This window comes from Cherax quadricarinatus, chromosome 41 (genome assembly GCF_038502225.1).
Source record: "Cherax quadricarinatus isolate ZL_2023a chromosome 41, ASM3850222v1, whole genome shotgun sequence".
Classification (NCBI taxonomy): domain Eukaryota; kingdom Metazoa; phylum Arthropoda; class Malacostraca; order Decapoda; family Parastacidae; genus Cherax; species Cherax quadricarinatus.
In genome coordinates this window covers 6,122,574-6,137,738 of record NC_091332.1, presented here as the reverse complement: position 1 = coordinate 6,137,738, position 15,165 = coordinate 6,122,574, and the positions used below count along the sequence as shown (strand labels likewise).

Genomic DNA, 15,165 nt, shown 5'->3' with positions numbered 1-15,165 from the left:
CCCTTGGTGTTAGCAGCAGCACTAGCTACATCTTGGTGAGCAGCACCAGTGTCAGCAGCAGTAGTGGTGGAATCTGGGTGAGCATCAACAATAGTGGTGAAATCTGGGTGAGCAGCAACAATAGTGGTGAAATCTGGGTGAGCAGCAACAATAGTGGTGAAATCTGGGTGAGCAGCAACAATAGTGGTAAAATCTGGGTGAGCAGCAACAATAGTGGTGGAATTCTGGGTGAGCAGCAACAATAGTGGTAAAATCTGGGTGAGCAGCAACAATAGTGGTAAAATCTGGGTGAGCAGCAACAATAGTGGTGGAATCTGGGTGAGCAGCAACAATAGTGGTGGAATCTGGGTGAGCAGCAACAATAGTGGTAAAATCTGGGTGAGCAGCAACAATAGTGGTAAATTCTGGGCAAGCAGCAACAGTAGTAGTAAAATCTGGGTGAGCAACAATAGTGGTGGAATCTGGGTGAGCAGCAACAATAGTGGTAAAATCTGGGTGAGCAGCAACAATAGTGGTGAAATCTGGGTGAGCAGCACAATAGTGGTGGAATCTGGGTGAGCAGCAACAATAGTGGTGGAATCTGGGTGAGCAGCAACAACAGTGGTGGAATCTGGGTGAGCAACAAAAATAGTGGTGGAATCTGGGTGAGCAGCAAGAGTGGTGGTGGAATCTGGGTGAGCAGCAAGAGTGGTGGTGGAATCTGGGTGAGCAGCAACAACAGTGGTGGAATCTGGGTGAGCATCAACAGAAGTGGTGGAATCTGGGTGAGCAGCAACAATAGTGGTGGAATCTGGGTGAGCAACAAAAATAGTGGTGGAATCTGGGTGAGCAGCAACAGTGGTGGTGGAATCTGGGTGAGCAGCAACAATAGTGGTGGAATATGGGTGAACAGCAACAATAGTGGTGAAATCTGCATGAACATCAATGGTAGCCATGGATTTTGGATGAGCAGCAACAGTAGCAGTGGAAACTGAGTGAACAGCAGTAGCAGCAGCAACAGTAGTGGTGAAATCTGGATAAGCAACAACAGTAGCAGTGGTTTTTGGATGAGCAGCAACAGTAGTGGTGGAATCTGGATGAGCAGCAGTAGCAGCAGCATTTGGGTGAGAAGTAGCAGTGACAGTACCTGTATCCTAATGAGTAGCAGCAGTGGCAGCAACTGCATTGGGTGAATGACAGTTGCAGCAGCTGCATTGGGGGCAAGCAGCAGTGACATGGGAGTTAGCTGCATTGGGGTGAGCAGCAGCTGCATCATGGCATGCCACCTCTGCATCGTGGTGAGCCACCTCTGCATCAGGGCAAGCCACCTCTGCATCAGGGCGAGCCACCTCTGCATCAGGGCGAGCCACCTCTGCATCAGGGTGAGCCACCTCTGCATTGGGGCGAGCCACTTCTGCATCGGGGTGAGCCACCTCTGCATCGCGGCGAGCCACCTCTTCATTGGGGCGAGCCGCAGCTGCATCAGGGTAGTCATCAATAGCAATGAAATGTGTAGGAGCATCAAAGTTAGCAACAATAGTGGTAGAATCTGGGATAAGTAGCAGCTGCTGCATTTGTGTGAGCAGTAGAAGTGGGGATATTGGGGGAGCAGCAGTGTTTCTGGGGTTAGCAGCAGCAAGGTCATTGGGGTAAGAAGTGGCAGTATCAAGATGACCAGCTTCATTGGGGCACACAACAACAACAGTGGTGGTATTCAGGAGAACAGCAGCAGTGGCAGCACCAAAACAAGCAGCTGCTACATTGGGAGCAGCAGCAGTGAACAACAGCCATGGCAGTAACAGCAGTGACAAGGGGTGAATAACAGCTGCAGCATTTGGATGAACAGCAGCAGCAACAGCAGCATTGTTGGGGTGAGCAACAACTGTGGCAGCAACAGTGATTGTAATGTGAGTAGCAGAAGCAGCAGTGGTGGCAGTGGGATAAGCAGTAGCAACAGCAGTGGCAGACGGAGAAGCATGAGCAGCTGCTGCAGAAACGAGGTGATTAGCACCAATGGTGGGGGAATTGGCAGCAGTATGGGTAGCGGAACCATCAGCAGTTGTATTGGCAGTGGTATTGATAGTGGGAGCATCAACAGTGGTATTGTTAGTGAAAGCATCAGCAGTGGTATTGATAACAGCATCAGCAGTGGTATTGGTTGCGAGTGCATCAGCAGTGGTATTGATAGCAGGAGCATCAGCAGTGGTATTGATAGCAGGAGCATCAGCAGTGGTATTGTTAGTGAAAGCATCAGCAGTGGTATTGATAACAGCATCAGCAGTGGTATTGATAGCGATTGCATCAGCAGTGGTATTGGTAGTGAAAGCATCAGCAGTGGTATTGATAGTGGGAGCATCAACAGTGGTATTGATAGCAGGTGCATCAGCAGTGGTATTGGTAGTGAAAGCATCAGCAGTGGTATTGATAGCGGGAGCCTCAGCAGTGGTATTGATAGCAGGAGCATCGGCAGTGGTATTGGTAGTGAAAACATCAGCAGTGATTGATAGTGGGAGCATCAACACTGGTATTGGTAGTGAAAACATCAGCAGTGGTATTGATAGCGGGAGCATCGGCAGTGGTGTTGGTAGTGGAAGCATCATCAGTTGTATTGGTAGTGGGAGCATCATCAGTTGTATTGGTAGTGGAAGCATCATCAGTGGTGTTGGTAGTGGAAGCATCATCAGTGGTGTTGGTAGTGGAAGCATCATCAGTGGTGTTGGTAGTGGAAGCATCATCAGTGGTGTTGGTAGTGGAAGCATCATCAGTTGTATTGATAGTGGGAGCATCATCAGTGGTGTTGGTAGTGGGAGCATCATCAGTGGTGTTGGTAGTGGAAGCATCATCAGTTGTATTGATAGTGGGAGCATCATCAGTGGTGTTGGTAGTGGGAGCATCATCAGTGGTGTTGGTAGTGGAAGCATCATCAGTGGTGTTGGTAGTGGAAGCATCATCAGTTGTATTGATAGTGGGAGCATCATCAGTGGTGTTGGTAGTGGGAGCATCATCAGTGGTGTTGGTAGTGGGAGCATCATCAGTGGTATTGGTAGTGGAAGCATCATCAGTGGTATTGGTAGTGGAAGCATCATCAGTGGTATTGGTAGTTGAAGCATCAGCAGTGGTATTGGTAGTTGAAGCATCAGCAGTGGTATTGGTAGTGGCAGAAACAGCAGTGGTATTGGTAGTGGAAGCATCATCAGTGGTATTGGTAGTGGAAGCATCATCAGTGGTATTGGTAGTGGAAGCATCATCAGTGGTATTGGTAGTGGAAGCATCATCAGTTTACCTGAAGTTTACCTGGAGAGAGTTCCGGGGGTCAACGCCCCCACGGCCCGGTCTGTGACCAGGCCTCCTGGTGGATCAGAGCCTGATCAACCAGGCTGTTGCTGCTGGCTGCACACAAACCAACGTACGAGCCACAGCCCGGCTGGTCAGGAACCGACTTTAGGTGCTTGTCCAGTGCCAGCTTGAAGACTGCCAGGGGTCTGTTGGTAATCCCCCTTATGTATGCTGGGAGGCAGTTGAACAGTCTTGGGCCCCTGACACTTATTGTATGGTCTCTTAACGTGCTGGTGACACCCCTGCTTTTCATTGGGGGGATGTTGCATCGTCTGCCAAGTCTTTTGCTTTTGTAGTGAGTGATTTTCGTGTGCACGTTCGGTACTAGTCCCTCTAGGATTTTCCAGGTGTATATAATCATGTATCTCTCCCGCCTGCGTTCCAGGGAATACAGGTTCAGGAACCTCAAGCGCTCCCAGTAATTGAGGTGTTTTATCTCCGTTATGTGCGCCATGAAGGTTCTCTGTACATTTTCTAGGTCAGCAATTTCACCTGCCTTGAAAGGTGCTGTTAGTGTGCAGCAATATTCCAGCCTAGATAGAACAAGTGACCTGAAGAGTGTCATCATGGGCTTGGCCTCCCTAGTTTTGAAGGTTCTCATTATCCATCCTGTCATTTTTCTAGCAGATGCGATTGATACAAAGTTATGGTCCTTGAAGGTGAGATCCTCCGACATGATCACTCCCAGGTCTTTGATGTTGGTGTTTCGCTCTATTTTGTGGCCAGAATTTGTTTTGTACTGTGATGAAGATTTAATTTCCTCGTGTTTACCATATCTGAGTATGTAATTGGAATTTCTCATCGTTGAACTTCATATTGTTTTCTGCAGCCCACTGAAAGATTTGGTTGATGTCCGCCTGGAGCCTTGCAGTGTCTGCAATGGAAGACACTGTCATGCAGATTCGGGTGTCATCTGCAAAGGAAGACACGGTGCTGTGGCTGACATCCTTGTCTATGTCGGATATGAGGATGAGGAACAAGATGGGAGCGAGTACTGTGCCTTGTGGAACAGAGCTTTTCACCGTAGCTGCCTCGGACTTTACTCTGTTGACGACTACTCTCTGTGTTCTTTTAGTGAGGAAATTATAGATCCATCGACCGACTTTTCCTGTTATTCCTTTAGCACGCATTTTGTGCGCTATTATGCCATGGTCACACTTGTTGAAGGCTTTTGCAAAGTCTGTATATATTACATCTGCATTCTTTTTGTCTTCTAGTGCATTTAGGACCTTGTCGTAGTGATCCAATAGTTGAGACAGACAGGAGCGACCTGTTCTAAACCCATGTTGCCCTGGGTTGTGTAACTGATGGGTTTCTAGATGGGTGGTGATCTTGCTTCTTAGGACCCTTTCAAAGATTTTTATGATATGGGATGTTAGCGCTATCGGTCTGTAGTTCTTTGCTGTTGCTTTACTGCCCCCTTTGTGGAGTGGGGCTATGTTTGTTGTTTTTAGTAACTGTGGGACGACCCCCGTGTCCATGCTCCCTCCCCATAGGATGGAAAAGGCTCGTGATAGGGGCTTCTTGCAGTTCTTGACGAACACGGTGGTGTTGGTAGTGGAAGCATCATCAGTTGTATTGGTAGTGGAAGCATCATCAGTGGTGTTGGTAGTGGAAGCATCATCAGTGGTATTGGTAGTGGAAGCATCATCAGTGGTATTGGTAGTGGAAGCATCATCAGTGGTATTGGTAGTGGAAACATCATCAGTGGTATTGGTAGTGGAAGCATCATCAGTGGTATTGGTAGTGGAAGCATCATCAGTGGTGTTGGTAGTGGAAGCATCATCAGTGGTATTGGTAGTGGAAGCATCATCAGTGGTGTTGGTAGTGGAAGCATCATCAGTGGTGTTGGTAGTGGAAGCATCATCAGTGGTATTGGTAGTGGAAGCATCATCAGTGGTATTGGTAGTGGAAGCATCATCAGTGGTATTGGTAGTGGAAGCATCATCAGTGGTGTTGGTAGTGGAAGCATCATCAGTGGTATTGGTAGTGGAAGCATCATCAGTGGTATTGGTAGTGGAAGCATCATCAGTGGTATTGGTAGTGGAAGCATCATCAGTGGTGTTGGTAGTGGAAGCATCATCAGTGGTGTTGGTAGTGGAAGCATCATCAGTGGTGTTGGTAGTGGAAGCATCATCAGTGGTGTTGGTAGTGGAAGCATCATCAGTGGTATTGGTAGTGGAAGCATCATCAGTGGTGTTGGTAGTGGAAGCATCATCAGTGGTGTTGGTAGTGGAAGCATCATCAGTGGTATTGGTAGTGGAAGCATCATCAGTTGTATTGGTAGTGGAAGCATCATCAGTGGTATTGGTAGTGGAAGCATCATCAGTGGTGTTGGTAGTGGAAGCATCATCAGTGGTATTGGTAGTGGAAGCATCATCAGTGGTGTTGGTAGTGGAAGCATCATCAGTGGTGTTGGTAGTGGAAGCATCATCAGTGGTATTGGTAGTGGAAGCATCATCAGTGGTATTGGTAGTGGAAGCATCAGCAGTGGTATTGGTAGTGGAAGCATCATCAGTGATATTGGTAGTGGAATAATCAACAGTGTTGTTGGTAGTGGAATAATCAGCAGTGTTGTTGGTAGTGGAATAATCAGCAGTGTTGTTGGTAGTGGAATAATCAGCAGTGTTGTTGGTAGTGGAATAATCTGCAGTGTTGTTGGTAGTGGAAGCATCAGCAGTGGTATTGGTAGTGGAAGCATCAGCAGTGGTATTGGTAGTGGAATAATCAGCAGTGGTGTTGGTAGTGGAAGCATCAGTGCGGTATGGGTGGCAGAAATATTAACCAGCGGCATGATCAGTGGAAGCATCAGCAGCAGCGAGGGTGGCAGGAGCATCAGCAGAGGCCTGGTGATGTGGTAAGTGGCACGGGTAGCAGGAGAAGCAGTACTGACGGCAGGAACACCAGCAGTGGCAAGGATCATGCATGAGGGCAGGAGCATCATCAGCAGCATGAACAGTAGGAACAGTGGCATGTGCAACAGGAGCAGTAGCAGCAGTGTTATAGGTAACATGAGAGTAGCAGTGATAGAGCTGGCAGTCAAAATTTTTTTTGATGGAGTCACTGGTGACGTAGTCATTTTGATCTTCAATGAGTTGTTTCAAGTTGCCTGTTTATTACAGTCATGCTACTTTACAAATGCCTATTTCTTGGTCATCAAAGCAGGGACTCATGTTGAAGGAACAGCATTATATTCAACTCATGCAGTGGTAGTGGAACATGCATTAGGAATAGCAGTAACAGCATGTAATGGGAGCAGCAATAGTGGGAACTATGAGGCAACACTGGAAGTGGTTGGTACAGCAGGGTTACCAGTTGGATGGCAGTGATAGCTGTTGGGACAGAAAAGGTAGCATTTGGGGTGGCAGTGGTAGCAATTGGGACAGCAGTGATAGCGGTTGGGACAGCAGTGATAGGGGTTGGGACAGCAAAGTTCCCGCTCTCATTCTCATGCCATCGCAGTGTACACAGATGGCTCTAAGTCTTCTGATGGCGTTGGATTCGCAGCAGTGTTTCCGGACAGTGTCGTGCGAGGACATTTACTATCCTCGGCTAGCATTTTTACAGCTGAATTGTATGCCATTCTTGCAGCACTTATCCGTATTGCATCTATGCCTGTGTCATCATTTGTGGTTATCTCAGACTCCCTTAGTGCTCTACAGGCTATACGAAAATTTGATACACCTCACCCCCTAGTCCTCCGTATCCAACTTTGGCTATGCCATATCTCTACCAAGCATAAAGATATTGTTTTTTGTTGGGTCCCTGGTCATGTTGACGTACAGGGCAATGAACAGGCAGACACTGCTGCGCGGTCAGCAGTACATGACCTACCAGTTTCATATAGAGGTGTTTCATTTACGGACTATTTTGCTGTAATAGCTACCCACCTTCACACCCGTTGGCAACAGCGTTGGTCTAATTTACTCGGTAACAAACTTCATTCTATTAAACCGAGTATAGGCTACTGGCCATCTTCTTGTTATCAATGTCGAGGTTGGGAGACTACTCTCTCCCGTCTTCGCATTGGCCACATTCGTCTTACTCATGGGTATCTCATGGAGAGGCACCCTGTTCCTCTCTGTGAGACGTGTCAGGTTCCAGTATCGGTTAACCACATTCTGTTAGACTGCCCTCTCTATCAACGAGCACGCAGAATTTACCTCCAGCGTCATCTCCGCTCTACTATCTCTTTACCTTCCCTTCTTGCTGATGGACCCTCCTTTAATCCTGACTCTCATTGACTTCTTGGCAACAACTGACTTAGTCCACAAACTCTGATGACAATACCTTTCACACTCCCCTCAGCCCTTTCTACCTCAATCTCTTGCTACACTCTACCCCTGTACTATCCACTGCCCCACTGTTCTCCGTACCCTACTAATTGTCCCTCTCCCTTTTGCCACCTGATACCCCTGCTTCCTCCCTACCCTGCAGCGCTGTATAGCCCCTGTGGGTTAGCGCTTCTTTTTTATTATAATAATAGTAATGGGACAGCAAAGAGAGCAATGGTAGCGATTGGTGTGGCAATGGCAGTGGTTGGGGTGGTTGCGGTTGGGGCAGCAATAGTTGTGGTTGGGCCGGCAGTGATAGATAGTGGCAGTGGTTGGGGGGGTTCCCAAGGCAGTAGTAGTAATGGTACTAGTATTTGCCTGGCAGAAGGTATTGGTATCATCAGCAGACATGCATTTTTTTTTTATCCATACTGGCTAGTCGTTTATATTCTTTAAAATACTGTTATTTAAATATTTTTTATTTTAGTAAAGTTGTCACTGGTATTAACCCTTTGACTGTCGCAAGCCCCTTTCTGAAACTGTCATTTTATGTTGCAAAATTTTTGGAAAAAGAAAAACTTTTTTTTCTTATGAAATGATAGAGAATCTTTTCTTTCCTGAGGGTAATGACACCAAAAGTATGAAATTTGGTCAAAAACTCAGGGCATTACACTCCTGCGAAGTTAGCGGTCTCTGCGACATATACGCATCAGCAATTTCTTCGACTTTGAGCCCTGTTTTTGGCCAATTCCATTGTTCCAGTTGACCAGACTCGTAGCTATTTCTTTAGAACTCCATTTTTTCTATCAGTCGAATACAAGAAACCGCCCATTTACCAATTTGAACTACCCAATAAAGTGGTCAGAAATTGGCAATTTGGCCAATTTCATGCAAATTAAAAAAGATGCCAATTTCAAAATAGGGTCCAGAATAAACAATGTAGTCATTCTTGGCACTAAAATAACATATCCTCTGTTCATTAGTCATGTCTCTAGGCCCCTCTTATATTACTATTGCTTTCTATTTTGATTTTTTATTCATACAAAAAATACAAAATTTACTATTATGCAGACTACTGCATTATTGTACAAATGGTATAAATAATATCAGTGCACTAATGTAAGAATATTAGACTCCTCATTTGACGTGTATTGGATGTCTGGTGTGACTTGCTTACTCCTGAACATTGGTAAAAATCAAACATTTCCGCTACTTTGAGCTCAATTTTAAGGTCGTTTTCATCATGAAACTAATCAAAATCATCTCTATTTCTGTAATATGTTTTCCATTTTATCACGCGAGACCATGAAAACGAGAATACAATGATAAATACTATACGAAAATACACCTCAAAGTCAGCGTTTTAATCCAAAAAAAGATCAGTTTTTTTTCTCATTATGCACTGCGTGCTGCAGGATTTTTTTTGTGGTGCACACTGACCACACAGACCCATTCTCTCACATGTGGGCCTACCAGCTTTCTCCTGCTTGATTTGAAGCCGCTAGAATTATTGAGTATACATGTATATGTGTCCGAAACACTGGCTCGTAAGACGTATACCAAAACAGTGAAAGGGTTAAGTGAGCTGAGATAAATCTCCTCCTGAGGAATTAATGATGTGTTAAAATAATAATTTATAATACATATTAAGCTGCATTTAGCAGCTTGATGATGATTGTTGATAAGCAAGTTAATTGAATTTGAAATTACAGTATCATTAAACACATTAATATAAAATACTTGACTTAACTTTTTATTAATGTTTCAGAAATGTCTATATATGGATATTGTCCTCGTTGGGAAGACTTCTACCTGGTGGTTTGTGACGTTTGTGGACATGCAATAAAACCACAGGCCCTGAAGCAGCATATAGGTAAACATTATAATCTAAATTTTTGTTCTTGTTTTGGATATTTTTCTTTATTACAGTAGCTTTAAGTGGTAGTCCCCTGCATTATGTGTGTACTATTAGGTAGGTGCCTGCATTTTGTTTTTTATAATGTAGACTCAAGTTCTCATGAGCTATTGAAAATGAGCTTGTAATGTATAGTGAAGTATGATGTCACTGACAGGAGAGGCAAGAGAAAAATAATGAAAACAGGTATGGTATTAATGAACATTATAGTACAAACTAGTGGATCAATGAATCAGCTTTGCCTTTTCCTCTGAAGCATCTTCTACATACACCCAATTATTTTTTTTTTTTTTTTTTTTTTAAAGTTCAGAGTATTTGCCTCATTTATGCTGCTTGGCAGTTTGTTCCACTCTTACACAACTGCATTGCAAAACCAACCCTTCCTAGCATGTTTTGAAAATCTGCATGTATTCATTTTATTGTCTTGTGTCTGTTGTGAAAAATTGAATGATTAGTAAACATTGTTTTAAGTACCTCCATAGTTCATATATTCCTTTTTCCAAATTTAGAGAGTAAGTTTACAGTCAAAATTATATCCAAGCATTTTATTGTTGTTATGTGACTTGGTAATTGTTTAGGTTTTACATGTTGGTAATAACACTAAACATTAGTGTATTCCTGTTTTATACCAAGTTGGAATTAGCAGAAGCTTATAAAACAAAGAGGTGGAAGGTATATTGATACTGACAGTGTGGATGCAAGAACAGCAGTGCATAACTTAGGACATCTTTATTGGATACTCAAAACAACCACAGGGGAGTTGAATGGTAGTTCTAGACCTTTCGTGTTGCAATCATCACATCATCAGGAGCTTGCAGTGTTGCAGAAATGAGTAGGAGATCTCAGCAGATTTGTTCAGAGGGACGAATCTGCTGAGATCTCTTACTCATTTCTGCAACATTGCAACCCCTCAAGGGAGGTTCCATGATGCTTGTGAGGGGCTCTTGATCTAGGGAATTGGATCTGTGCTCCAGTCCTCTGAATTGAGCCTGAATACCTTCCACCCCCCCCTCACATGCACTGTATAATCCTACGGGTTTAGCGCTCCCCCATGATTATAATAATAATGCAACATTGCAAGCTCCTAATGATGTGTTGATTTCAACATGAAAGGCCTAAGGCTATCATTCAGCTCCTATGGTTGTTCTGTATCTTGTATCACTTGTTCACGATTCTTGCATTTGTTGGATATGCATTGGTCCTGGGACCTAGGTCACTCCAGACAGTAGCACAGCCAATCCTGGTGTTTCATTGGGGAAGGGTGGATTTCAGTCTAGGAGGCTTAAAAATTATAAGATCCTGAAAAAATCGAAGAAATCATCTTTAACAATGTGCCATTTTCAGTATGTGTCTGAATTTTTTTAAACTATCATACCTTTGTTGTCACTGATCAGTTTAACAGAATGAAAATTAACCATTTATTAAAAAAAATATATTTGCCTTGGGGTAAGGACTTTAACTACCCCTTAGCCCACCCTCATGTGGCTTTGTCACCAGCTCCAAGTGATTTGAGAGAATGAGAAAGCACATTAACAGTAGTAGAGAATGCCAATCACAGGAGAAGGTCAGGTGAAGGTGTGAAGTCACTTAATTGCAATGTCACATGGCAACTGAGGTAGCATGTGTACTAGAGTTGTTGAGATTTAATAATTGCCAGCCCCTTGTTCTGTTTTATTGGGACTAGCAGTTAATAATACAGTGGACCCCCGGTTAACGATATTTTTTCATTCCAGAAGTATGTTCAGGTGCCAGTACTGACCGAATTTGTTCCCATAAGGAATATTGTGAAGTAGATTAGTCCATTTCAGACCCCCAAACATACACGTACAAACGCACTTACATAAATACACTTAGATAATTGGTCGCATTGGGAGGTGATCGTTAAGCGGGAGTCCACTGTAGTACAGTACAACAGTGCTTATTCCCATCAGCCTCTAGATTATTTCTGAGTTTTTATTAAATGAGATGGCCTCTCTTACAAATTTTGGTTTGCATACAAGATGAGCATTGCTGGTGTCATCTTGGTTACAAACATATTTGTATTCTTGTAAATTACATGTTGCAAGAATACTTAGTTTCTCCAATATAGATCATGACGCATTCCTCACATGGTGTGGTGTATGCTCTTGTTTCACAGAGATCTTTGTGTAGTTTCTGATGGAAGGCATAGCCATAGCAGTTTCTTGGGCATTGCTTCTAGAAAGAACCTGGGTAGTGTTGGTAGCCTCTTCTCCAGAGAGGGCCAAAAATTTAGGTTTCTCAGTAGTGGCATTGTTGGCAAAAGTTGAGCATGGTCTTTGCTCTATACTTGCAGTCGTGCATAACGTAGGTCTAAAGAGAACCATTTCACGCACTGGGACAACACAGAAATAAAGTATGGAGAACTAGACCAGAATAGATGCCATTGTTTGGAAGTATCATAAATTGCTACTTCCATCACCATAGAACAAAGGGCTGGTAACTATTACATCTCAGCATCTCTTGTACACTTGATACTGCTACATGCTGTCTTTCAGTTGTCATATGTGACACTGCAAATAGAGGTGATCTCATGCTTTCATCTGACCTCTGGTGACTTGCATTTTCCACTGGACATATGCTTTCTCATTCTCTTGTATCATTTGGAGTGCAAAGGTCCCAGGACCAAAATATATCCAATAAGAAGGTCTTATGTATATATATGCTTGTATTCTTTCATCCAGATTAAAAAGGGGTACAACCATTTTAGTAAAAAAGAACCTAAGCATGGCATGAATTTATTACCAAATTAATACAAATATAGTAGACATTGGCTAATTCAATATCTTTATTTGCAAACCAGCCTATTGTTCTTTTTTTTGTCTTTTTAAATGTATAATACTTTTAATTTATAAATCTTTTCCTAAAGGTAGGATTTTTGAAACCTGTACAGAACAAATTTGCTTAAGCAGGGAGGCCCTATTGACCCACTCTTCTCTCAAATCCTTTCATCTCTCATCACTTCATGTTTACATGCATTTCATACTGTTTCATGCTGCATCTCTACAAATAAGGCCTATCCAAATCTCCATAATACTTCTGAGATTAATAAGAAAACTAGTCTGATGTTGCTGGTATGGAGAGCAACTAGGTGGTAGCTTCTGACAGCCTGCTTGCTGGTGAGATCATTGCTAGTGTGTAAGATTGGTTTAAATACAGCCTGTGTGATATCTTGGATAAAGAAATTAAGGCACGTTAAGGAAGCATTTAGGAAGAAGGTGGCCACTTTGATTTGAGAATGGTAATTCAGCTCAGGTAGGGAGAGATTATGTAAGCCATGGCAATCTTTTTTTTTTAACATACTGGCCATCTCCCACTGAGGCAAGGTGACCCAAAGAAGAAACCCTCTCACTGTCACTCCACTGTCTTGCCAGAGATGTGCCAATACTACAGTTCAAAACTGCAAATATTCTCATCCCTCCTTCAGAGTGCAGGCACTGTACTTCCCACCTCCAGGATTCAAGTCTTGTTAATCGGTTTCCCTGTAGCCCATCATAAGTGTTACTTTGCTCCCACTCCAGCAGCATATCAAGTCATAAAAACCACTTGCCTCTACTTGCTCCTATCTAACATGCTCACACATGCTTGGTGGATGTCTAAGCCCCTTGCACACACAACTTCCTTCACCCCATTCCTCCAACCTTTCCTAGGACATTTGTGCTTCTGTGTGTGGGGAGGGTTATTGTCAGAGGCACTTGTTGATAGACACTTTGCTTGTTTTGTGTGTAGAAGTATGTGCATACATGTATGTGTGGGGGGGGGTTATTCACATATATATGGTGGCAGGGTTTAAGTCTCAGCTCCTGGCCCCGCCTCTTTGCTAGCCGCTACAGGGGTTTACTCTCTACTGGCTTTGAGAGCTTTATTATATCTCTTCTTAAAGCTCTGTATAGATCCTGCCTCTAACTCTCATGTGCATGCATACGTGTGTATGCACTTTCTTTAATGTGCAGACACGTGTATGTTAATTTTCATTGTTTTTATTTACATGAGCAATACATTTCTATTTGTGAGCATGGGAAATAGAGGATATTGAGGTTTTTTTTCCTTTCACAGGATTAATCGACTGGTTTACACTTATCGGCTATGATAGACAGAATTGGTAAAATAATAGGCTTGGAGGTGAGCCTTAGGTTTATTGAGTAAATGGTACACAGTGATGTGGGTTGCTAGCCCTACACACCAGGCTGAAGACCAAGTGAGAGAGTATGAGAGAAGGGTATGGCTTGTCCAGTGGCTGTCCTTAGAGTGAGGGAGAATCAGGGCACACAAAGCTGAGCTCTAGATCTTTACTAAATCCACCAGGTGGCAGCATAGGTTCTCAGGGGCAAGACACAAAATACAAAGGCCGGAATACTGAGCTTACATAATAATAGTGCTCATTTACTGTTAACTTTGGCTTGTCATTTACATTATTGTTATCATTCATTATTATTTTTATTGTATACTGTGTTCATGGGGAAGTACTAGCTCGTATGGGTCATACAGTGCCTGGAAAATGGATGTAATCAGATTTGATCCAAGGAAAGGGAGGGTAGCTTTAAATCCTTGGATCAAGAGCCATTTTCCAATATTAAGGTACACTACCTCCCTAGAAGGTAATTTTTCTGTTGATTCCTGGTTTTCCTATCTCACGGCAGAAATCCTTAGTTTTCATCTTCCAAAGTCCTCAGGAAACCTATAGAATGTTTGATTTGACTTATCTTGCCAATTTCTACATCCAACAGCACATCAAGCAATAACTGTTGTAAAGGCTTAGAAAGATGTGAAATCTCACAAGTGTGTGTGGTATGTTAGTGGTTGTTAAGCCTCACTGAATTAATGCCAGTATGGTTGAAAAGTTAAAAAGAACTAACCCATGGTGTTACAGTGGACCCCCGGATAACATAATTAATCCGTTCCAGTGAGAGTGTCTTACACCGAATCTGACTTAATCCGAATTAATTTTCCCCATAAGAAATAATGGAAATCCAATGAATCCGTTCCAGACACCCAACAGTATTAAACAAAATAATTTTTTTACATGAAATATACATTTCCCTACACAGAAAACAATGAGACATGCAGAATAAAACATTACTAAAATGACACTTACCTTTATTGAAGACTTATTGATGAGTGATGAGATGGGAGGAGGGGAGAGGATGGAGGTGTACTATTGTTTGGAAGAGGAATCCCCTTTCATAAAAACTTTAGGCACCAAGTCCCTTTCCGAGGTTACTTCCCTTCTTTGTTTTTTAATGCCACTAGGACCAGCTTGAGAGTCATTGCATACCTGTGGCACTAAATATCTGTCCAGAGAGCTCTGTTTCAGGTGTCTCTTTAAGATTTCCCTAAAATGGGACACAACATTGTCATTGAAGATGTTGCCAGCATGGCATGCAACAGCTGTGTCAGGGTGATGTTCATCCATAAATGTTTGCACATAAGAAAGCAGGAACACTGCAGCAGGCCCGTTGGCCCATACTATGTAGGTACCTCACAAACCATCCCACTAACAGAATCGTATTTGCCCAACCCAATTTTCAGTGCTTCCCAAGCAGTGAGCTTTGATAATTAAGAACATAAGAAAGGAGGAACACTGCAGCAGGCCTGCTGGCCATGCACAAGTCCCACTCAGATCAAATCATGTGTGTGGAGAAG

General features: G+C 43.3%; 1 protein-coding gene across 2 annotated transcripts in view; it reads left to right on the top strand.

The window, feature by feature from the left end:
- Nucleotides 1–15,165, top strand: part of LOC128695965 (mucin-2) — a 68,454-nt gene that overhangs the window by 15,073 nt on the left and 38,216 nt on the right. For both annotated transcript variants that reach the window (XM_053786950.2, XM_070092924.1), the window contains exon 3: nucleotides 9,358–9,462. In XM_053786950.2, coding sequence (XP_053642925.2) covers nucleotides 9,358–9,462 — 105 coding nt within the window. The remainder of the gene's footprint in view (nucleotides 1–9,357; nucleotides 9,463–15,165) is intronic.